Consider the following 23,436-nt stretch of genomic DNA (forward strand, 5'->3'; position numbering starts at 1 on the left):
AGTGGTAGAGTATGTACATACTGTACTGTATAAACCCTGACTCCATTCCAGAACACATTTGTAGACAGACAGACAGACAGACAGACAGACAGATAGACACACACACACACACACACACACCAAACCAAAAAAACAACCCAAAAATCAAAATAAAATAGCTCCAACTAAAATAAAACAAGACAAATTCATAGCCAGGCATAGCGGCACATGCCTTTAATCCCAGCACTCAGGATTAAAGAAAAGCAAGAAAACTCACCTGTGCTGGCATAGTCAGGCCAAGGATGTAAAATGCAAACCTTGCATGTGAGGCCTCAGTTTAACCGTAAGGTCCCAAGCACTAAAAGGCTAAAAATACAACACAATCCACACATGTAATTTTGGGTTTTGTTTACTTTTCCTAACCCCAGGCAGCAGGGACTCTAAGAGCTCCTGTGGTCTCCTGGCCACTGCCTACATGGTGCCAGGAAGCTAACACTTTTATCTGTAGTTTCCCAAGCACAACACACATCTGTACCCTTGCCTATGCGGCAACCTCTGTCTTAGGTACCTCTTCTCTTCGTTTCCCTAGTCACCAGAATCTAACCAGTCTGCTAACTTTACTAAGGATGTAAGGTTCATGTTAGACAGACACAACGCCTATTCTCTTTAGACCTCTTCCTTCCTCCACAACTAAATTCTCAGCATCACCACTGTAGAGTATGATACTGCACTAAGACACCTGCTTGTGTGTCTTCAGTCCGCTGAAGGGCAGACTACATTTTGTGCCACTTTCCCCCAACTCACAGCCTCCTTAACAACCGCACAGGGTTTTTCTCACACCCTCTGTTTCTCACACACCACTCTGTTTTTTATTAAAGGATTTATCTGTTTTTCCCCCAGGGAGGGACAATTACACTGGAGGTAGGTTCATGATCTTATATACGCAGCCCAGGTGGCACAGGGCACAGGTGTGCCTCTGACAGCCCTGCTCTTGAAGCTAGTGTCCAATGGCTTTTCTTTGCCATCTTCCTTGAGCTGTCTTGTTCCTAACAGGGAAACAGGATGATTAAATGATCCAGCACATTGGATCCAGTCAAAACTTCAACTGGATCACCTGTTTCTAAGTTGTTACAACTTTGGGCTATTCATACACTGTTTCTTCACATTCATTTATAAAATGGCCGAGTATGCCCTCACCAAAGCTGTTGCAAACAACCACAGAAAGATGTGCGCTGATTTGGCTAGGAATTACGATATGCTGAGGGGGTTTTCTGGCCACTCGACTCCTCCTTCTACACTTAACTAAATGTTGCAGCCATTCAATTAAGTCAGTGTAATCCCTTTCCAGTTGTGTGTGTGTGTGTGTGTGTGTGTGGTTACTCCCCTCTACTCTCCCATTCCCATTTTACTGCTTTTCCCCTCCACACAATAGCACTTCTGTGAGGATAAAAGGTTTACTTTCTTATTTTCTGGAAGCCATCACACCCAGAAACTGTCTTATAAACTAGACCTTCCATAAATATGTGTCAAATGAATTATGTGAGTGAAAAGAAAAAATATGATTTTTAATAAGTAAAAATTGCCCTATAGGGTTTCTGGCCCTGTATTTTAAGATTTCACACATTATAATAAAAACACAAGAAAATTTATTAAATTTGAAGGCAAAATCATAATTTCAAAAGGTTATACCTATGTCAGATGTGCTGACAAATGGACACTTTCCTGAAATTCACAATCAGACCCAATAGTATCACTTCCAGAATGTTCTAGAGGACTGGATTTACTTTTGATAGTCTTGGATGAGATAGTCACTATTCTATTTTCTTTCTTGACAGAAATACATTTTTTCAAAGATTCACTTTTAATTGGCTCATTAAGCAAAGACCTTTCCCCCCCAGTTCCTTTGCCTTTTGAGTTTCCAGCAGCATCCAAGTCAGAAAGCAGGTCCTTCCCAGAGTGTTTCTCAGAGGAGTGCTTTCTGGAGTACTCACTCGTGGTCCCCTTATCTGAAGAAGACCTGCTGTGTTTAGACAACATTGCCTCTTCTCTTTGGCTCCCGCCTCCAGATATCCCATCTGCTGATGGAGAGCCTGTTCTAGCAAGGCATCCTGCTGCAGATCCCTCCTGCTGCTCAGGGGCTGCAACCCCCAGGTTGTCTCTGGCAGCTACCAACGCCTCTTGTGTAGAAACTGGACCCTGGAAGGTGTCGAGAGGTAAAGGGATCCTAGCATCACTTGTAATCTTCTGGAACTACAAGGAAAACAGCAAAGCTTGGTGAACAAAGTGAGCCAGTAAAGAATTAAAACTGTCATTTTTTTCCAAGTTTACTTTTACTATTTTTAGTGTGTGTGTGTGTGTGTGTGTGCGCGCGCGCGCGCATGACTGGAAGATGGGACTCGGATCCCATGGAGCTATAGTTACAGGTGGTTGTGAGCCACCCAACCTAGGTGCTAGGGACTCTTCTCAAGTCCTCTGGAAGAGCCATAGCTCTTAGCCATAGCCAGGCTATTTCTCCAGCCCTGTAGCTGTGATCTTATTAAGCAGTTAGTTCACCTCTCAGATGTTATGGCCATCCGTTTTCCTAATTATACAATGCCATGTGACTCAAAATTGATATACATATATATATCATAGTGAGATAAGGCCTCACTGTGTAGCCTTGGCTAGTCTGGAATCCATTATGTACACCAGGCTGGCTTTAAACTCACAGAGACCTGCCTGCTTGTCCCTGCCTCCCAAGAGCTAGGATTAACAGCGTGTGCCACCATGCCCAAACCATTTTCTTACTGACAATAATGCAGCTACCAGAGACAGATACAAACTAACGCTGCCAGAGACAGACTGCCATTACTTTCTCTGGCTTGCAGAACTCCTTGCTAGTAGCTTGAACCACAGCCTGTGGGGTCCACTTACTTGGATATTCTGCATTTGTCCTGCGGCACTCTGTTTTGAGTCTGGTTTTTCTTCTTCAAGTGCTTTCTGTTCTTCCACAGGTGCACTAACCGTAGAACTCATCTGGGGACGACCTAATAGGTGAAAATCTGATTGATCTATACCAGCCATAGTGGCAAGCTGCCCAAGCCTGAAGACAGGAAGAAAGGAGGAAAAGGCCACCATTTAGAACAACTTAACTTCACCCACACTACAAGCATGAAATACATGCACAAATGAACACCAAGATTTAAAATCTTAGTGACCAAACGCCTACTTCACTCAACAGCCCCATCCCTACTGCTGATTTTCCACCCATCTGAGACCACTGGATCAGATCGCCCAATCCTTCAGCACCCATTCCCCTCAATAATATATTAAATATCACTTGACTTTCCATAGCAACCATCACTGCTTCATTTTAAATACTGTTCCTACAGCTTCAACCTCTACCATGTCCATGCCCTCTTTCCTTGGCTTCCAAGTATGCGCTCCTTTCTAGCCCAGCCTGCATACCAAGTGCACTGCTCCATCAGCCGCCTTCAGCACTCTCTCTTAGCATACTGTGCTTTGGTCTTGAGAACCCTGTAGGCCAAGCTGGGCTCAAAACTTTCATGTAGATAAGGGTGGCAATTGTTCTTAGGTGAGAACTGTGACCTAGTCCTGTGTCCATAGCAACCCTGGAGATCAACTACATCCTAAGGTCGAGGGATCAGAACTTACCTCAACCTTATTTAACAAGCAAAATGAATAAACGGCAGGAAATATAGTCTAAATGTTTTAAATAAAAATGATCTTTAACAGACTTTAAACAATATGTTAAAGGATAGACTTATAGCAGACAAAACTGTATACAATTCATACGCCCGATGTCATTGACTTAGTCTTTCCCAGGACCAACAAGTACTCTTTATGTTACTCTTTTGGGATGGTCTTTCTAATGAGGTCAGTTGACCATTTTTGCATTTCTTTAAAAGGAATTCTCTATTAAAAAGCAAATTGAATGTACTGTTGGTAATCACATGTTAAAAATATGCCTTGTGGAAGCTAAGAAATGCCGAGTTCCTCAGCAACTACCATTAAAGCCACTGAAGAAAAAATGCCCACCCTCCGGATATACCCAGCATCTTTAAGGAGATCCAAGAAAGCGTGAAACTTCTGGAAAGAATTCTCAATGCTGCCCAAGACTCCTTCATCATCCAGGATCATGCTTGTCATCGACTGTGCATGAAGGGCTTCGGACAGGGAAGAATTTATATTTCTTAGCTGGGCATTTTCATGTTCTAGCTACAAAAGATCAAGAACGCACAGTGTGATTTGCCTCACAGTTATCTAGTGACAAGTTTTCAATACCTAAACTGAAGCATTTAAAAGTGTAATTAACTTATTACATTTTCTGCCATTTGATTAACTAATCTAATCCTCAATCGGTGTAAGCAATAACCACAATAACCATGACACATAATAATCTCCACCTGGAGACACTTGGTAAGATTTCCTATATAACAAATAGATAAAAATAGTTTCTGTTTTACTAATGATTTTGCCAAAGATCACATCCTTAACTGTTTAAATTCATATTGGACCATTGTACAGCAGAGCTAGCCACCTAAGATTCATCTTTTGGTTTTGTTTTTGTTTTTTTGTTTTGTTTTTCAAGACAGGGTTTCTCTGTGTAGGCTTGGCTATCCTAGACTTGCTTTGTAGACCAGGCTAGCTTCGAACTCACAGAGATCCACCTGCCTCAAGAGGACAAGTGACTCTTGGGAGTCAGGTCCCTCCTACCATCATGTAGGAACTAGGGATCTACCTCAGGCTGCTGGGCTTGGCAGTAAGTGCCTTTACCCACTGAGCCATCTTGCTGGCCCCCAGGTATATTGTGCTTACGTTAACATCTTAATTGCACAGCTACCACTCTCCACGTTCTTGAGCAATTCTCTGTAGCTTCTTGCTTTCTTCATCTACTCAGGCAACACATCAAACCCAACCCTGGCATTTCTCAGAAAGGCAAACCTTACATAATATACTTTTGCCTTATGTCATCCACTGTTCAATACTTAATGAATAAACAAATGTCCTTTAATATCATACATACGGCTTGAAGGTTCTTCCTTACACTCACTTTGTAGTTAAAAAAAAAAAAGACCCAAAAACCGTACTTGTAAAGCTTGTTAGTTTTATGCAAATCAGCCTAATAGTCTAGTTCAGTGCTCACAGCACAGACTTTTACCTCCCATGGCATTCTTAGGAGCTTTTCATTTTCTTAGACTTCTAATTCTTAAAAAAACTGAGTCTGGCCAGGCATACTCCCCTAGCCTTTGCCTTCCAAGCACCAGTTCTAAGCCCTGCACCACAATGCCCACCTCCTTAGACTTTTAGATTATTTGTTTTCCTAATTCCCTGAAGGAAGACAGCCTGGCCACCACTCACGGTACATATACAGTGTAAGACTAGTAAATTGGTTTCATACATGGCAGTCAAAGGACAGGGGGAGAAGCAAGCTACTTCTTACTTTTTAAAAAATATACTTTTTAGAATAGAGTAAATTAAGACTAAATGAATGCAACTCAGTTCACAGACACACACTATGCCTTATCATTCTGAAGTATTTTAAAGTTTGTGATTCCAGAACAACTTGAAACCAAAACAAAACCAACAAATAAGTCTCAAAATGTAAGGATAAGACTTACTTACCTCATTGACTCGCTTGTCAGCCTTGAGCCGGATCACTCTTTCCTCCTTCAGCTGCTTCAGGCATTCCTCCAGTTTGTCCTAGTATGAAGAAATGGCATAAATATGATAATTAAGGCACACTCTGACCTCCCAACTCTCCGGCTACACAAGACCACTGAGAGCTTAGGGACAGAGCCAGCAGTAGCCTCAGACAGTGGTATGACATATTCAGTACTTGTACACACACCACCTCGTGCAGTTAATTACTAAAATGTACCGATTCATACATCCCACATCCCTTACATCAGTGCTTACCACACAAATGTATATGCATATAATGGACTTACTGAATCACCAATAAGAAATTAAAGCCATGAAAGGAAAACTTTATTCTTACTTGTTGTGCATTCCTAATAATAGAAAACTGTAACATTCTCAACATACCTGAATCATGCAACAAAAATGCATACTTAAAAATTTCACACTTTTAAAGCACGTTCCTGTATACCAAGCATTGTTCTTGGTTTTCTAGGCACTCTCTAACTTAACCATCAGCATCCTACAAGAAAAACAGGAGTAGTGGCTAAGGCAGAGGAAGCGGAGCAACACACCCTCCACGGGCGGCGTGCGCTGGCTTTGAACTCAGAGCAGTCCTGGTTGCACAAGGGCCGACCTTGCTCATTACCAAAACCAACTTCTATCGCGCCCATGCGCAAACTCATTCATCGTTTTCAGAAGCTGGGGCACTATGGTCCTGGACAGTGGGGGTGTGACCATGTGCCCTAGATAAAATCCTGAAGTAGTCCCTAAGACGCCCTACTGCCAGAGTGTCTCCCTAAAGCAGGGACTGCCGTGAGGGGATAATTAAGGCCTTCACAGCAGATGACCTTAGCATAGAGGGTGGGTACGACATAAGTAGGGAACCTATTTAAAGGTATCAGGCTCCTCATGAAAAAGATTTTTAGTACAAAGAAGTTAAGACACCAGAGAAGTTCTCCATTGCCACTTCGGAAGAGGAGGTGGCCCACAGAAGATGAGAGGGTCCCCCGACTGACAAGCAGCAAGGAAATGGGCCCTAAAGAGCTGACTTATGCCTACATCAGCACACCTGGAAAAGGATTCCTTCCAGCAGTGCCAAATGGCCCCAGACTGGCACTTACCATGGTCCAGTTTTGTGACACTCAGCAGAGGTTCCTGCCTGGATTTTTTTTTTTTTTTTTTTTTTTTTTTTTTTTTTTGTTGTTGTTTTTTATTATTATATTTATTATTATGTATACAGTGCTCTGTCTGCATGTACACCTGCAGGCCAGAAGAGGGCACCAGATCACTATAGATGGTTATGAGCCAATGTGGTTGCTGGGAACTGAACTCAGGACCTCTGGAAGAACAGGCAGTGCTCTTAACCACTGAGCCATCTCTCCAGCCCCCCTGCCTGGATTTTTACTTTAGAACTGTGAGTTCATAAATGGTAATGTATTAAGCCATCAAACTTGTAGCAACAAATTATTCAATTTTCAGGCTTAGGAATAAAACAACTACTATTGTCATAAACCACTATTTTTAATTAGTTGATTAAATAATAGTAAACCAAATATGTATTTATTAAAACATCACAATATATTTATATTTAGCTAGTTCTTCTGAGACAGGGACACACCGTAAAGGCCAGGCTGGTCTCAAACTCATGGATCATCCTCTCTTAGCCTTACAGGTCCTGAGATTACAGGTGTGTTCCCCAATATTTGGCTTTATACCTCTGTGTGTGTGCACACATGAGGGCCAGAGGTTGATGTTGGGAAGTGCCCTTCATTGCTTGCTCTACCTTTCCTTGTGGCAGAGTCTCTTAATCAAGGGCAGATCGCACAAACACAGGTGGTCTTGCTAGCCAGTGTGCTCTGAGGGGTCCACCTCTGCATTCTGATGCTGGACTTACACACGTTTACATGGGTTCTGATCCAAACCCCGACCTTAAGCTTTAATGATAATTGGTTTAAACATGGATCCAGCTCTCCAGTCCCTGGGTTTATATTTTAAAGACTTCTGAACATTTACTTAAACACAGAATTTTAATTTAAAAGTTTAGATTGGAGCATTGAGATAGCTCAGTAGCTAAATTTCTAGCACCCACGTAGCACCTCATCACTGTTCCCATAGGGATCAGATCCCTTTTCTGGCCTTTTTGGGCACTAGACACACATGTGGTACACATACATCCATGATTGCAAAAAAAAAATCATACACATAAAAATTTGTAAAAATCTCTTAAGAAGTAATGCTATATTTTTAAGGAAAACAGAGATACAAAATATCTAAGTGTGTGTGAACAAAGTTGTTTTCCATTCAACAAATTGTTTACTTTTACACTCAGAATATATGCCTGAATATTACCAAATGCTTTTTTCCTTAAAGACTGGTCTTTTTAAAAAAAAGCTTTTACTATGTGCATGTGAGGATGGATTTCTGCATGTGTGTGCAGTATACCTGTAGAGGGCACTGGATCCTCTGGAACTGGAGTTACAGGTGGGTTGGGAGCCACCAGATGAAGGGGACAGGAACCAAACTCAAGCCCTCTGTAAGAGCACTCCATGCTCTTATCTGCTGAACCCTCTTTCCAGGTCCAAGACTAAGCTTTTCTAAAAATAAAATGCTAGTGCATTTTTATGGCATGCTGGCAGTAGAAATCTTCAACTACTGAGCCACTCAAGAGCACAATCAAATTCTTTAATGTTAAAACTAACCAAGCCCTTATGGGAAAGACATTGCAAACTACTGTATTTATGATTCACATAATGGTTTAACATACCATAGCTGGAGAAAGGAGACTACATCTTTTCTTTGCAAGCCAATGAACTTACTGGGCCACTTACATGGCACAAATTAAGGGTTCCTTGAAAGGAGCATGGGTGACTCCGTAGCAGTGGCATCACTGCAAAGTTCCACCCCATCATGGACAACAATCTCGCCACATCTCTGTAGCTACAACATTGCTCTGTAGTCCTTTTTACAGCACATCTCCATGCTTGAGTCTCCACAGCACAGCTAAGTGCAATGACATGAGTCAGCTTCTCCCCCTAGTGGGAGGAATCAATGTCACATTTGTAAGAAGTGTTCCTCGCTCGCTCAGCCCTCTTCTTGAGATAGAGGCTTGTTATGTAGCGCAGTCTGGCCTCAAACTCCTTCCTTCTGTCTCAGTCTCCTGGGTTAGATGCACACATCACATGAACATTTTTAAGGACCTGAAATACCTGTGTCCTAACAGCTTTCTGACACATGCCGAGGACTTGACACTGCTACCAGCAACAAGGCCTATGTACTGGCTGGTTTTATGTCAACTTGACACAAGCTAGAGTCATCAAAGAAGGAGCCTCAATTGACAAAATGCCTCCATGAGATCCATCTGCAAGGCATTTTCTCAATTAGTATCAATGAGGGAGGGCCCAGGCCACTGTGGGGGTGCTATCCCTGGGCTGGTGGTCCTGGGTTCTATAAGAAAGCAGGCTGAGCAAGCCATGTGAAGCAAGCCAGTAAGCAGTGCCCCTCCAAGACCTCTGCACCAGCTCCTGGCTCCAGGTTCCAGCCTCATCTGAGTTCCTCTTCTGAATTCCTGTCATGATGAATGACAATGTGGAAGCTGAATAAACCCTTTCCTTTCCAACCTGCTTTTTGGTCATAGTCTTTTGTTGCAGCAAAAGAAACCCTAACTAAGACAAGCTGTCATTTACTCTGGTATGTCATGACTACTGGTTCATTTTTCCCATGTAAACTGCAAGACATGTGAAGGGGAGAAACATTTTTTATTAAGCATTTAACTCATTACCTCCTGTGCCTAGCACAAAGTAAGCAGGCAACAAAGAATGAAGGAAGCTGTCCTCTTCCTCCAATTTTGTTTTGTTCTGTTTCAGATTTTGGTTTTTGAAGACAGGGTTTCTCTGTGTAGCCTTGGCTAACCTGGACTCACTTTGTAGATCAGGTTGGCCTTGAACTCATAGAGAGCTACCTGCCTCTGCCTCCATGAGTGCTGGGATTACACACATGCATCAATTACACCTGGCTTTAATTTCCATTTCTTTGCTTACTCGTTAGTAGTTACATTTTGTTTTTGTTTTTTAATTTTTCCCCCCTAAAATCTGAAGATTCTCTGGGGAAAAGTCCTGGCCCAATAGCTGGCAAATTCTATAACTCTAGGTCCTATTTACTCATCTGTAGAATAAATGATGATTATCTGAGTTAACACAAACACAAACTAAGAGAGCACTTGGAATACATAGTCCATCAGTGCAAAATGAATGAACGTAGATATTGATTTAGGATAGACAGGCTCATGATCAGTCTGTCCCCACTTGCACATTCAGTGCCCTAGGTCAGCCAACACCTGAGGCATGGAGTGACCACCGAGCACTACACTGCCCAGCACCACCCTTGGACCACCAGGAAGCAACTGTTATGTGTTACATTTCTATTTGCACAGTGGAGCACAGGTTAGGTTCCCTCCAAGTTGCAGGCTGCCCCAGCACTTACTCTAAGTGACAGTTTCCCACGCTGTACTGGATCGGATATGTTTCTTTCCACCATCTTCTTTTAGTTAAGTGAGAATCGCTCCTCCTGCCTTTACTGTGGCCTACATAATCTAGCTGATTCTCAAAATGAAGAGATGCTAAGAGGTGCCTCAGTAGACCTTGAGTACGAGACTCCCCAGCGGCACTTCCTAACCCTGGCCTTCCTCAGTGGCTGTAGACACTGCTGATGTAGTACCTCCTGGGCTAGGTCATGGATCAGTAGTAGAAAGCTTGCCTAGCACACATAAAGTGTGGCCTCCAGCACTTCAAACAAACAAGAAAAAACAGAACAACCCTGTAAAACAACCAACCTCTCTCACATTCCTGGTGAACAAAACCAACACAACACACTGAAAACAACGATGAGGGTTCAATGGTCCAAAACTTGTACTTTTCTCTGCATCTTACCAATAAATCACTCAGGCACTTTACAAACTGTAGGCACTGTACTTAGACAATGAAAAGTGTTTCCAAATGGTCCACACGGGCTCTCTCCTGAGAGTCTATAATTTAAGTGATTACTTTAAGAATTTTCTGTGTAAGTAGCATGAGTTTTTATTAAAAAAAAAAATAAAGCTGCACAATTTATCTTCTGGGGTGGGTAATGCTTGGGGCTGAACCCAGGGCCACATATGCTTGCCGTTAAGCTGTATCTCCTAGCTGGCTCTAACATTTTAAAAATCAAATACTGATGGTTGTAATCATAGTAAAAAAACAGGTAACTGCCCTTCAACCATGTAATGACATTTTGAGAAGGTGACATCTATGAACTAGACATCTGGGCCCTAACCACACACAAGCCAGGACCTTGATTTTGTATATCCAAACCAATGAATAGATAAATAACAAATGGACAGCTACTTCTAGATTTACAACTTCTATCCTAAGACAGTACTAGTTTTAAGCAGCCATCGTTGGGCTGGTGATGTAGCTCAGTGGTAGCATGTATACTGAGTTCGAACCCAAGTGCCAGCAGCATCCCCTAGTTACATGCGGATCACGTACCACACAAGAAAAGACAACCTTCCTAAAAGACAAGGTCTCCCAAGAACTTACTACAAATCAGCTCTGATTTAAAGCCCAAACAAACAGTAATGTTTAAGGTATAAAAATCTGCTAGTAAGTTAGTTTTCTTTTTTGTCTACCCAAAAAGAAAAATGGAATGACATTAGATGCCAAGTTTTAAAATAAAGTGTAGTGTAGTGGAAGTTTTGGTTTCTTTAAAAACTCAGTTATGTTATAGAAATAGGTTTTTGTTTTAACCCCAAGTGTGGGATATAGGACTGCCTTAGTTTGTCCACAGCTGATAATTGCCTTGTGTGGCTAGGAGAGGGGCGTGGTCTTTGTCAGTTGGTGTTAGTAGGATTCTGAGGACTCTGAGAGAGTAGACGAGAGAATGGAAGAGGCTTCTTCAAAGAGATGGATGAAGGAGGAGGAAGGTTGCTTGTTTGTCCTGCTGCATTTGCTGTTGTTACCTTGACAACTGAGATTGGTATTTTCCCGAAGAATCCAAAAACCCTACCAGTCAGAACTAAGTCTAAAGACAACCCTGCCCTCTCTCCCCCCTAACCTTCTTTCTATCCTACCTAGGGTCGGGGGGTTGGAAGGGAGGTAGAGGTATAAGATACACCAAATAAAATAAGAATTAAAACACAGCGCCTACAGTGTAGTTTCTTAAATTTTTAATACTGTGAATGAGGAATATCAGTAGCAAAAGTTTTTCCAAAGCCAGCTATGGTAGCTTATGTGGGCGGCTAGGAGAAGGCAGCCAGGAACCCAAGGGCAGCCTGAAGAACAGCGACTTCAAGGACAGTTTGAGCTACGTAAAGGCTCTATCTCAAAACAAAAGAACCTCTTTCCAATTTTACTTTTACTAAAAACAAAGTTGTATTTCCCTCACGATAAAAGAGTTCAGCTAACATTGTCAATTTCCTGGCCTTTAAAGTAACGGTGTAGGGCCCAGTCAAAGTCAGGCCGTAAAGTGACCCTCAGAGCATAAGAGGCTGGCTGTGGTGGTGCACACTCACACTCCCAGCATCCAGGAGGCAAGTGTGCAGATCTCAGGCTCACTGGCCATGCAGCCAAGCCTAACTGGCAAATTCTGGGCAAGGAAAAGACTGTTTCAAAACCAAACAACAACCCCCTCAAACAGCAAACTGAATGTGGATGACAACTGAGAAATTACAGTTAAGGTTGTCCTCAGGCCTCCGCATGCATGCATGCATGCATGTATGTATATGTGTGTGTGTATATATATATATATATATATATATATATATATATATATATATATATATATATATATATATATATATATATAAAACATGTGCATATGTGCGCACATAACATTGAATCAGCTGTATGACAGTACTCAATTTCCTTAAGTTTAATTTATGACCATTAAAGTTCTCCTTACAGCTAACTTTCTAAGAAGAGGAAAAATTGGTCCGGTGTTTTTATTTTTATTTTGTAGAGTACAAAGAGTAAAGTAAGAGTTAGAACAGAGGGCCAAACAGGACTCCAACGAGCTGCCTGGGCTTTCTTTCACCAAGAAGCAACTGCACTTTGAACTGGTCTCTGCACCCTGAGAGGTATAGCTGTGTACCTGTAATGTTTCTTGTCTTATGCTAGTTTCCTGAGGCACTTCATGGATACTTTCTGAAGAATCTTCAACCTCATCAGTTTCTGAAGATGAAGGACTCTCTACTGTCACAGTCACAGGGAAATCTGATTGCTTAAATAAAGAGGACATGACTTATTAATATCATAAGCCAAATACTACACACCAGAGAACATGTAATCAAATCAATCTGTCTGAAATATTGTTATTATCTATAAATATATCTCACTGTTCCTTAGCCTAAAACAACCAGTAACAGAAATGCCACTAACTTCTTCTTGCTTGTTACTACAAAATCCTATACTACATATGACTGGTTACTGGTTGGAACTGCCAATCTTTTTTCAGGTCAATTCTTACAATGAACATGGTAAGTTTATTCTCTAATGTGAGACATGAAGTATATGGAAGAATAATTTTTAGGAGAAAAAGAATGAACAGAATATAATTTAAAGTCAATCATCTTAACTGTAATTATTAAATACTAGAGCAGTTTTAAAATTAAATCATATACATAGACACAACTGATAGTAACCCAATGAAAAATCTCATCTTCTCTTCATCCTGCAGCCAAACTAGTGTAGTGAGAGAGTGATTCTCATGTCAAGTTTCGATGAGGTTCCTTCTAGCTAAAAACTGCCGTGGTCATAATGTGAGTGAAAATGCACAGACTTCCAACGGTACAGGACAACTCTGAGGGATATGCAAAGTCTTGGTGACAGAACAAGATGGCATCCTAACATTTCTGTGTGCAAAGCGTAGCGCTGACACCCAGGGTGGTACATGAGACGCTCTCCTTCCCCTCTTAGGGAATCTGCAGCCTCTATGAACGCCTACAGGAGGATGAAGCACCCTCCAAAACTGAGGCAGTGGGACAAGGACGGTGGCCCTGACTTTAATGTGTGGAATGTGAGGGGTGTGTGTCTGTGGTAACACATGCATGTGCCAAAAGCAACATTTTTTAAAAATTGGGACATTTTTGAGTAACCAGGCCTACAGTAGTAAGAAACAATGGTCAAACCTATTGTGAGTAACTGCTTATATGTTGCCTGGAGAAATGGGGTATCTACAGAGAAACCACAAAGGTTCCCAGTGTATGTCACATACATAGAACTGCACTATGGGACAGGAACAGGAATTGGAAAAGCTTTAAATACATCTATTTCAGGAAGGGAAATTAATTTTATGAAGTTCCTTTCAAATGACTCACTATTTTCCAACTCTGATCCCCTATATGTTAGAAATATGACAAGTACATACCTTGAGGTGATTAGATATATCACGAGTTTTGATTAATGGAAAACCCCTAAAAGGATATCAACAATTAAGTTATGTTTTGTTGTTTGCATACTACATATTCAAACCTATTTGTATTATGTACACTGTTCATATAGAACCAGAGTACTGAATACCTCAAAATAAGCTATGGGAAAGAACCAACAGAATGAGCACACTGGCTTTGTGACAAGCCACTTATACACATTCGGCTCCCCCGTACATATTAAGTCTTTTTTTGTTGTCTTTCCTTGGGGCCCCCTTCCACTTACAGAATCAACAGGAGAATTATGTCATACAAGTTCCCAAATGGCAGCTGTCAGGACTAAGGCACAAGAAAGAATACCTCACCTGTTTCTTTTTGCACGTTCTGCCGTGCGCCAGGGCAAGAAACCAGACACGCCTGGTGGCAGAGGTTCCGGAGCATAGCAATCTTTACTGAGCCCGGGTTTTCTGCCGTTGCTCACAGGTTTCTTTGTAGCTAACCCTAGGTCCAAGGAAGAGATAAAAGTAAACCAGGGTGCACTAAAGCTCCACAGGTTACCATCTGCACGCTTCCAACAGCACACAAACAAGCAACTGACTATGATGCCAAGACCATTACAGTATGAGTGATTTATAAACCTTGCTTTTTGAAATTGGCTTTCCCTGTATAGTTCAGGCTACACTTGAACTTACAACCCTCCTGACTCCCCCTTCCAAGTGTGTAGATTACAGGAATCCCTGCAAAAGGGCTGAAGGCTGCTGAGTGGATATTGTCCTCAGTTTGATGACTTTCAGTCCTCCCATGAGTTTAAAGAAACACACACACACACACACACACACACACACACACACACACAAACACACTGTATTAAACAAAAGGATAAAATGTTACTTAAAATCAACACCAGGAGTTAAACATGAACTACTTCTAACAGCTAAATCCACACATTAGCACTTTATTAGGATAAATCTTCTACTGAAGTTCACATTTCAGATGTCTAACATCATTGAGAACAAATAACAAAGGTTTACTAAAACACTTCTACCTAATCACAGCCCTGGAGATGAAGATTTAAGGCCAGTCTTAGTAAGATCCTGTTTCAAAAAACCACATGCTGTAATATAGGTCATATATTTCACTTAAAGCTAATTTTAAAAAGTTACACTGATTTGTAATATGTTGTGGCATGCAGGCGGCAATCAGAGGCCAACTTGTAGGAGTCAGTAATCTACTTCTACCACATGGGTCCTGAGAACTGAACTCAGGTCATTACGCTTAGTGGCACTGCCTTCACTCGCTGAGCCACCTCATCAGCCCAAGTATGTTAGAGTGTGACTCACACAGTCCTGTGCCATTTTCTGCATACATTAGTGTAAATATGAAATTACAGGAACTCTGTTCATCCTGTGCTACTGCATTGTTTACTTTATTCTTATTATTGTTAAGGCAGTGTCTCGTGTAGCTCATGCTAACCTCAAACTTGCTAGGTAGCTGAAGATGCCCTCGAGCTTCTGATCCTCCTGGCTCGTCCTCCCAAGTGCTTCCACTTCTTAAGTCAATTATCTTTACAGAACAAACATTCCAGTCTACGGCAGTATGCACACATCATTTCTTTGATTCCCAAAAATATGTTAACTTCTTCTTTTAATCCGAGACAGGATTTCTCTGTGTAGCCTTGACTATCCGAACTCACTCTGTAGACCAGGCTGGCCTTAAACTCAGAGATCCACCTGCCTCTGCCTCCTGAGTGTGGGGATTAAAGGCGTGCACCACCCTGCTATATTAACATATTTCTAATTAAAACAAAAGTAATTTGTATGTATCTTGAAGAAAAAGCTGTAGTAAAGGTCTCATCATACTTGACTACATACACCCAACATAACTGATGCATTAACATGCAAGCTCTGTCCTCGCGACTCTACACAGCAAGACACTGGTCAGCTGACCTCCACTGTCTCCAAATAATAGAGGCAAATAGCAAAAAAGCCAAGTGATAAAATTCCTCTTACTCTGTGGCCTGTGAACTGCAGTCACAGCTCCACTCTCTCCAGCAAGCCTAAGAAGCACATACTTGCTCTTCGAATTGTGTAATGCCTAACCACATATCACTCCTAAAATAACAGAAATGCACAGATTGCGCATCCCTTTTCTTCACTTTACAATATTGTATCAAGCACCAACTGAAACACTACTTACAGTGTAAACTTTAGGTAATAAATAGCATGATACCCCAGGTCCCCAGTTACACTCTACTTGATGCTCAATCACTGTTCTGAACAGCTTCCCCAACTCAGCAAGCATTCAGCTACTGTTCGGGACACTCATTACTATTTGCTATAAATAAACTGCTTAATGAAAATAGACTTCTTTTTTGAAAGAGGGTCTCACTTTGTAGCTCTGACTGACCTGGAACTCACTATGTACACCAGGCTGGCCTCAAACTCTTTTATTTACCTGCCTTTGTCTCCTAAACACTGAAATTAAAGGTGTGCACTGTCACACAGAGCCCACATACATCTTTTGTTTGTTTGTTTCGTTTTTTGCTTTTCGAGACAGGGTTTCTCTGTGTAGCCTTATCTGTTCTGGACTCACTTTGTAGACCAGGCTGGCTTCAAACTCACAGAGATCCACCTGTCTCTGCCTCCTGAGTGCTGGGATTAAAGGTGTATGCCACCACGCCTGGCTCCACATATATCTTTTAATAAAACAAGAAACTGCACTTCTCTGGGTGTTTACAGTGAGGCTTTTTAGTTTGTTTCTGCTCTATTAGAGGCACAGGAGGGAAAATCTCATGCTTAGTAAAGGGAACATCATTTAGGACAGACAGTCTCTTCCAAACAGGAGACAGGCTCAGGGTCCTGTACAGCACAGGACACTGCAGAAGGATGAAAACCAAAGACTCCCAAGTGGGAGGTACAGCTGGACTGTAAAGTTATTTAATATTTTTTCTCAGTATTTCAACAACTTAAAATACTGACCCATTACCTCAGTGAAAGCCTATGAGTGCATTAAAAAGTACAGCCTGCAATATAGGATCATAGAATGCAGTAAAAGGACACCAATCACATCTGGGCCATGTGCAACTTTGTAGAAAACAGCAGAAAGGAAAATATGGTTTTCCCCAGGATAATAGACCTGGAGGTGGTCTTTAACTGTTTTACTGTCATGCTAATGTCATTATGTAAAACCTGAAGAAAATCTTCAAACATACTTTTCTAAAACTATACTAAATACACGAACAAAAAAAAATCTCTGTATGATCCACCTTTAAGTATACAAGTTCAACACCATTATGTCCCAAGCATCCATTTTATATGTATTATATATGTACACACACACACACACACACACACACACACACACACACACATGAATGTATATATATATGCCCTTTTTTTATTAGACCTGGATTTATTCCACTGTTGATCCCTCTTATCACAAAACAGTTATTCGTGCTAGAGGTAATGTGTTCTGGGCTGGACTGAAGCTCGGCTGTTAAGAGTGCGTACCTAGCATGCATGAGGCTCTAAGTTGCATTCATATTCATCCCCATGTAAAAACGGACATCATGCTAGTCTGTAACCCCAGCACTCTGGAGGCAAAAGCAGGAGGATCCCAAGTTTAAGGTCACCTGTGGCTACACAGTGAATTCAAAACTATCCTGGGCCAGACTAAGACAAAGTGTTTAGAAAATAATTTACTGTCAGGTTTGAGCGTATAATCCCAGCACTTAGGAGACAGAGGCAGGAGAGTAACTGCAAGTTTAAAATGAGCCAGAGGAAGATCCTCTAAGTACACTTTTAGAAATATAAAGATATCAGATCCAAATTACATAAAATGTGTATATTTAGAAGAATCTTAAGTTTATGTTACAAATGTTAGTTTTCATCACATTCTCATTTATTGTGTGAGTATATGTGCCACAGTGAGTACGTGTGTGTGTGTGTGTGTGTGTGTGTGTGTGTGTGTGTGTGTGTGTGTAGGAGTTGGTTCTCTCCTATCATGTGGGTTCTGAGGGTGGAACCCATGTTGGTCTGGCTTGAAGGCAGGTGAAGTACCTTTACCAACCTGCCAACCCCTAAATGCTTCTTTAATAAAAAGAACCTTTCCATATGTATCCAATCTCAAAACTAACAGACAGCCTAAATTTTGGATTAACTAGTACTTATACATTTATTTATATACTATAACGCACACTAAAGAATGTGCTGGCTGGCTAGTTTTATGTCAACTTGACAAAAGTCAGAATCATTTGGGAAGAGGCAACATCAACTGAGAAAATGCCCCCACCAAAATGTCCTATGGGCCATGTTCTTAATTAATGATTGATATTGATGGGAGAGGGCCACCTCACTGTGGTGGCACCGCCCCTGGGTAGGTGGTCCCAGGGCATATAGGAAAGCAGGGTGAGCAAGGCTGTAAGCAGCACTAACTCCCCACGGCCTCTGCAGCAGCTCTGGCCTCCACGCTCCTGTCTTAAGTCCCTGCCCTGCCTTGCCTGGATGATGGAGTGCATGTGGAAGTGCAAACCAGAATAAGCCCTTTCCTCCTCAAGCTGCTTTTGGTCATGGTGTTTTGTCACACAAGAGAAACACTACCTAAGACAAAAAGGCTTTTCTGTTTGGGCATGCAGCTGTTTACCTGCATTCACATCTAAGGAGTTTGAGCTAAGAGAATCAGAGTCCCAGTAAATCTGGGCAACACAGCAAGAACAAATCTCAAAAAAGGCAGGCTTTCCTAAAGCATTCCAGCTCTAGGGCTAAAAGCTTGTCTTCAACACTGTTTTATATTACGGCTTTTAGATCACTGAAACGTGTTACCTGTTCGGTCACTTAAAAAACAAAAACAAAACAACCAAGCTGTGAATGTGGCTCAGTGGTAGAGCACTTGCCTCCCATGCATAGGGTCCTGGGTTCAGTCCCCAACATTGTTTGCTAAACCTGCATCAAAGGGCATTCCAGATTTCAACTGCAAATTATGAAAAATAATCACCATTCAGGAAATAGTCAAGATGATGAATATTTATTTTATATATATAAAACAAACAATAATGACTATTAATTTAAAAAAACCAGAAATGTTTGCAATCGTTCCAAATGATTCATTTACTATTTCTACATGCCATGAATTTTTGTAACCTGAATTAGAATAATTATAGTCTAGGCCTCAGAATAGCTGCAATCAACACTGGCTATTGCCCAAGAGATGAGACTTTAATATTAACATCCTAACACATGGAAGGTGTAAGTTTTGGTGCCACTAAAAAGCAAAGACAGACTGAGACAGTTACCAATTCTAATGGTAGCCTTTCCTTTCCGACTGCTTCCTAGGACGATTGTTTTCTTTTTCTGCTTAGTGGTTTTGGGCGGTTCCTTCACTGATGGGGACGTTATCCACTGATACTGGAAGAGAGAGCCAGGGAACATCAGCCACAGGTAACAACAGGACACTTTAACTGGGCATGAGGAAAATATTCTACACAAATAAACCTTTGTAATTTTCAGTTCTCAGATCCCAAATTAAATAATGATATAATATTTTACAAAACAGAAAAGCCATCTGATTTTACTTCAGACATGAGAAAAGTATCAACAGTTTTACTAAAAGCAAAAGAAACTGTAATTACAGAGAAATTCTTCCCATTAGACCAAAACCAGTCGTACCTCTGACTTTGCACTCCTTCCATTTTGGAGAACCCTTTTGATAATTGCTTTCATCATAGAATGATCTAAAGTAGAAGAAAGAGAGACTGTTCAAGGCACTTCCCAGTGACTGACCGTTTAGCCAACTAACCACCGCTCTTTCAAACAACAGACGACACACACTTCTGCTTCTGAATTCTCCTCTTCCTCAAGAGCTTAGTTTCCTGTATGACTTTGCTTACCAGCACTCTACATCTGACGTGGCTTTGAAACCTCCACATGGAAACCAAAAGTTTAACGATCCCACCATCACCCAAAAGGCCAAACCTAAGTCTTGGCGACACTCCTCTCCAGCCTCCCTTGCTCAGCGCTGCACCACCACGTTTCCTAGATATCTGAAACTATGTTTCCTTCACGGCCGACACCAGTGGGCACACCTTCTGTCAGCCTCTAGCCTTCCACTGTGAGCTAAGCCACTGTGCCCTCTGGCCTGGAGCTCTGTGTTAGCCTCCTAGCTGGCCCTTTCTCTTCTCCCCAGCTCCAGTAATATTTGCAACACAAAGGTCACCTGGCTGAAGTATTACTCAGGTTATCCCTTTTCTACCTCAGCTTTCTTAGAATAGCTCTGTCGTTACCTGGCATTGAAGACTTTACAGTATCAAGTCCCTGGCTCCTGTTTGGCCACACAGCACAAAATTTATTCACTATTTATTCATTTATTTGTTCGTATTGTGTCTGTCTCCTTGACTGTTTGAGCACCCAGTACATGCAGGTGCCCTTGGACGCCAGAAGAGGGCACTGGATCTCTTGGTCCTGGAGTTACAAGTGGTTCTAAGTAATTTGACATGGGAGCTGAGAACCAACGCAGTGCTCTAACTACTGAGCCATCTCTCCAGCCTCTGCCTCATTCTTTTTCTTCAAGTCCTCCAACCATCCCGCAATCTTGTACTATACACTCAGTGCTTCCTTGTTCTGCAGCACACGGTCTTCTCTTCACTGGGCTATCCACTGAAATGTCAGTCCTCCAGGGGAGTGCTCCATCAGTCTTCTTGAATTATACGTACATGTCTACACTTGAACTCCCTGATTGACTTTGTCTAGCTGGTACATTGTTACATATATGCTTAGTATCTGGACCAGAGTTTGGACTATGATCATACAAAATCTAAATTTTCATTACAAATCAGGAAGCAAACGGAATGTTCTTTCCAAGAACCCAGAGATTCAGGTGGAGGTGGGGGAGTGCGCTGGATAGAATCAGTCTTATTATCTAGGCTCACTTAGAATAGGTAGCTACTTGAACAATTTCAAAGCATAACTCATTTAAATAATTTCAAAGCATAATTCATTTAAAACAATACATTATCTGCTAAAACATAGAATTACAAAACTAGAAAATAAACACATTAAGTTTAAATTTCAATATACAGATTTGTTATGTCATTTGTTAATTTTTAAAGAGACAACATACCAATAAGTGGATTCTTTCTTACATCCAGAACGACCAGGGTTATGTTGGTTTCCAGGGCCTCCAGTAAAGCCTTGGCCCCTTCACTGGTGAGGCCACACTGCTGCAGGTCAAGGGCTTTGGATGAAAGACAACAGGTTACCTACTGACTCCACACAGTTTAACATATAGACAATTCTCACTCATGTTTAGGACATTCCTGAACAAGACTAGTCATGGCAGTTTTTAAATCTTGGGTATTAAAAAAAAAGGTCAGAAAAGAATATACAATAATAGCAGTAGTAATAATAATATTAGTAATAATAATAACCCTTTTATGATGTGCTACAGTGGCTTTACCTTACCCCATGCAAAACAGTAACTCCCTACAGTATGAGAAAAAAATATCACAACAATTGTCAGAGTTCATGATTAGCAAGGATGCTAATGACAATGTAAATGCTGCGCTTAATTTTTGGACTCACAAGGCTGAATTCCAAAGGAATCTCAGAAAACTATACTTTAAAATAGAGAAGAGCAAGCTGGAGAGATGGTTCAGCCATTAAAGGATAGGCTCTCAACCAAAAAAGAAGGGCTGGGAGATGGTTAAGAGTTCTGCTGCTCTTCCAGAGGGCCTGGGTTCCATCCCAACAGCCACTTGGAAGAGCACAACTGTAACTACAGTCTCAGGAGATCCAGTGCTCGTTTCTGGCTTCTGTGGGCAAGTAGGTATGACTGTGGTACACAGACATATGTATAGACAAAACATTGTATCGTTAAGTAAAAGGAGAGTTCCTGCCCTGACTTCTCCTACAAAGGACTGTAAGCTATAAGGTGAAACAAAACAAAACAAAACAACAAACTTCCTTCCCCGAGTTGTTTGGGCAGTGTGCTGGCATGAGTAAGAACGGCCCCACACGCTCAAATATTTGAATGCTTAGTCACCAGGGAGAGCTGCGGCCGTGTGTGGGCGTGTGTGTGTGTGTGTGTGTCACTGGGGTGGGCTTCAAGGTTTCAAAAGCCCATGCCAGGCCCAGCTCTCTCCCCCTGCTGCCTACAGGTCAGGATGTAGACCTCTGAGCTACTGCTCCAGCACCACGTCTGCCTGTGTGCTGCCACGCGCCCCGCCACGCACCCTGCCACGTGCCCCATCATGCTGATAATGGACTAAGCCTCTGAAACTGTAAGTAAGCTCCACGTTGAGTGCTTTCTTCTCTAAGCATGGCCTTGGTCACGGTGTCTTCACAGCAACAGTGACTAAGACAGTAAGTCCTTGATCAGAGCAATAGAAAGCACACTATGCTGTGGTTTGGCAGCCTTGCTCAAGCTGGTGGTCTGCCAGTGCATGACTGGACTTCACAGGCCCCAGAACTAGGAGAAATAGGCTCCTGCTCTTTAAGCCACCATTTTGTAGCATTCTATAGCTGCCCAAACTAAGACACCTCTTAATCCAACCAACTAACCAAACTGTGAATAGCCAGTGCATTTCACTAGAACATCAAATAAACACCAACTCTGGCAATGAAACCCAGGGCAGCAAGATGGCCCAGCAAGTAAAGGTACTTGGCGCCAAGCCAGACCACCCCAGCTTCATCCTTGGAACCTCCGTGGTTAAAGGAGGGGACCAACTTCGGCAAGTGGTCCTCAATTTCCACATGTGGACTGTGGAACACGCATTGGGAACCACACTCCATCCAAAGTAAATAAATGTTTATTTTTAAAATTTCAAAATTAAAAAAGTGGCCAGGCACACTAGAGTATCCCTTTTATTCCAACACTCAGGAGGCAGAGTTCAAGGCTAGGCAGGAACTACACAAGTTCCAAGCTAGCCAGGGATACCTAATCAGACTATGTCTAGAAAACAACATCAACAAATATATCTACATATGTATATACAACATATGTTAATATAGCATATATTTTATGTAACTATATATTTATAGCATATATATTAAAATAGTAATAAAATGTGACTGCTTAATTAAGTCAAGATCATATATGAAAAGCCTTTAAAATGTGCATACAGTAAAAATAAAAAGTGCAAGGGGCTGGAGAGATGGCTCAGAGGTCCTAAGTTCAATTCCCAGCAACCACATGGTGGCTCACAACCATGTATAATGTGATCTGATGGCCTCTTCTGCTGTGCAAGTAGAGAACTGCATGCATATTAACGAATAAATAAATCTTTAAAAAAATAAAAATAAAAATTATGATACTAAGATAGAGCTCAATAAAACTGAGTACTACATCTCTCTCTCTCTCTCTCTCTCTCTCTCTCATACACACACACACACACACACACACACACACACACACACCTGTACATA

The 23,436-nt window shown here is 41.6% G+C and overlaps 1 protein-coding gene across 1 annotated transcript in view; it reads right to left on the bottom strand.

Moving 5' to 3' along the window:
* Positions 1-1,572: 1,572 nt before the first annotated feature.
* Cep78 (centrosomal protein 78) overlaps positions 1,573-23,436 on the bottom strand; it is a 28,817-nt gene continuing 6,953 nt past the window's right edge. Inside the window, exons 6-15 of the mRNA XM_051146206.1 lie at positions 21,134-21,247; positions 19,684-19,748; positions 19,311-19,422; positions 14,386-14,521; positions 14,020-14,065; positions 12,745-12,873; positions 5,605-5,682; positions 4,031-4,197; positions 2,893-3,061; positions 1,573-2,229 (exon numbers count right to left, since the gene is read on the bottom strand). Coding sequence (XP_051002163.1) covers positions 1,669-2,229; positions 2,893-3,061; positions 4,031-4,197; positions 5,605-5,682; positions 12,745-12,873; positions 14,020-14,065; positions 14,386-14,521; positions 19,311-19,422; positions 19,684-19,748; positions 21,134-21,247 — 1,577 coding nt within the window. The 3' untranslated portion in view covers positions 1,573-1,668. The remainder of the gene's footprint in view (positions 2,230-2,892; positions 3,062-4,030; positions 4,198-5,604; positions 5,683-12,744; positions 12,874-14,019; positions 14,066-14,385; positions 14,522-19,310; positions 19,423-19,683; positions 19,749-21,133; positions 21,248-23,436) is intronic.

This window comes from Acomys russatus, chromosome 5 (assembly GCF_903995435.1).
Source record: "Acomys russatus chromosome 5, mAcoRus1.1, whole genome shotgun sequence".
NCBI lineage: Eukaryota > Metazoa > Chordata > Mammalia > Rodentia > Muridae > Acomys > Acomys russatus.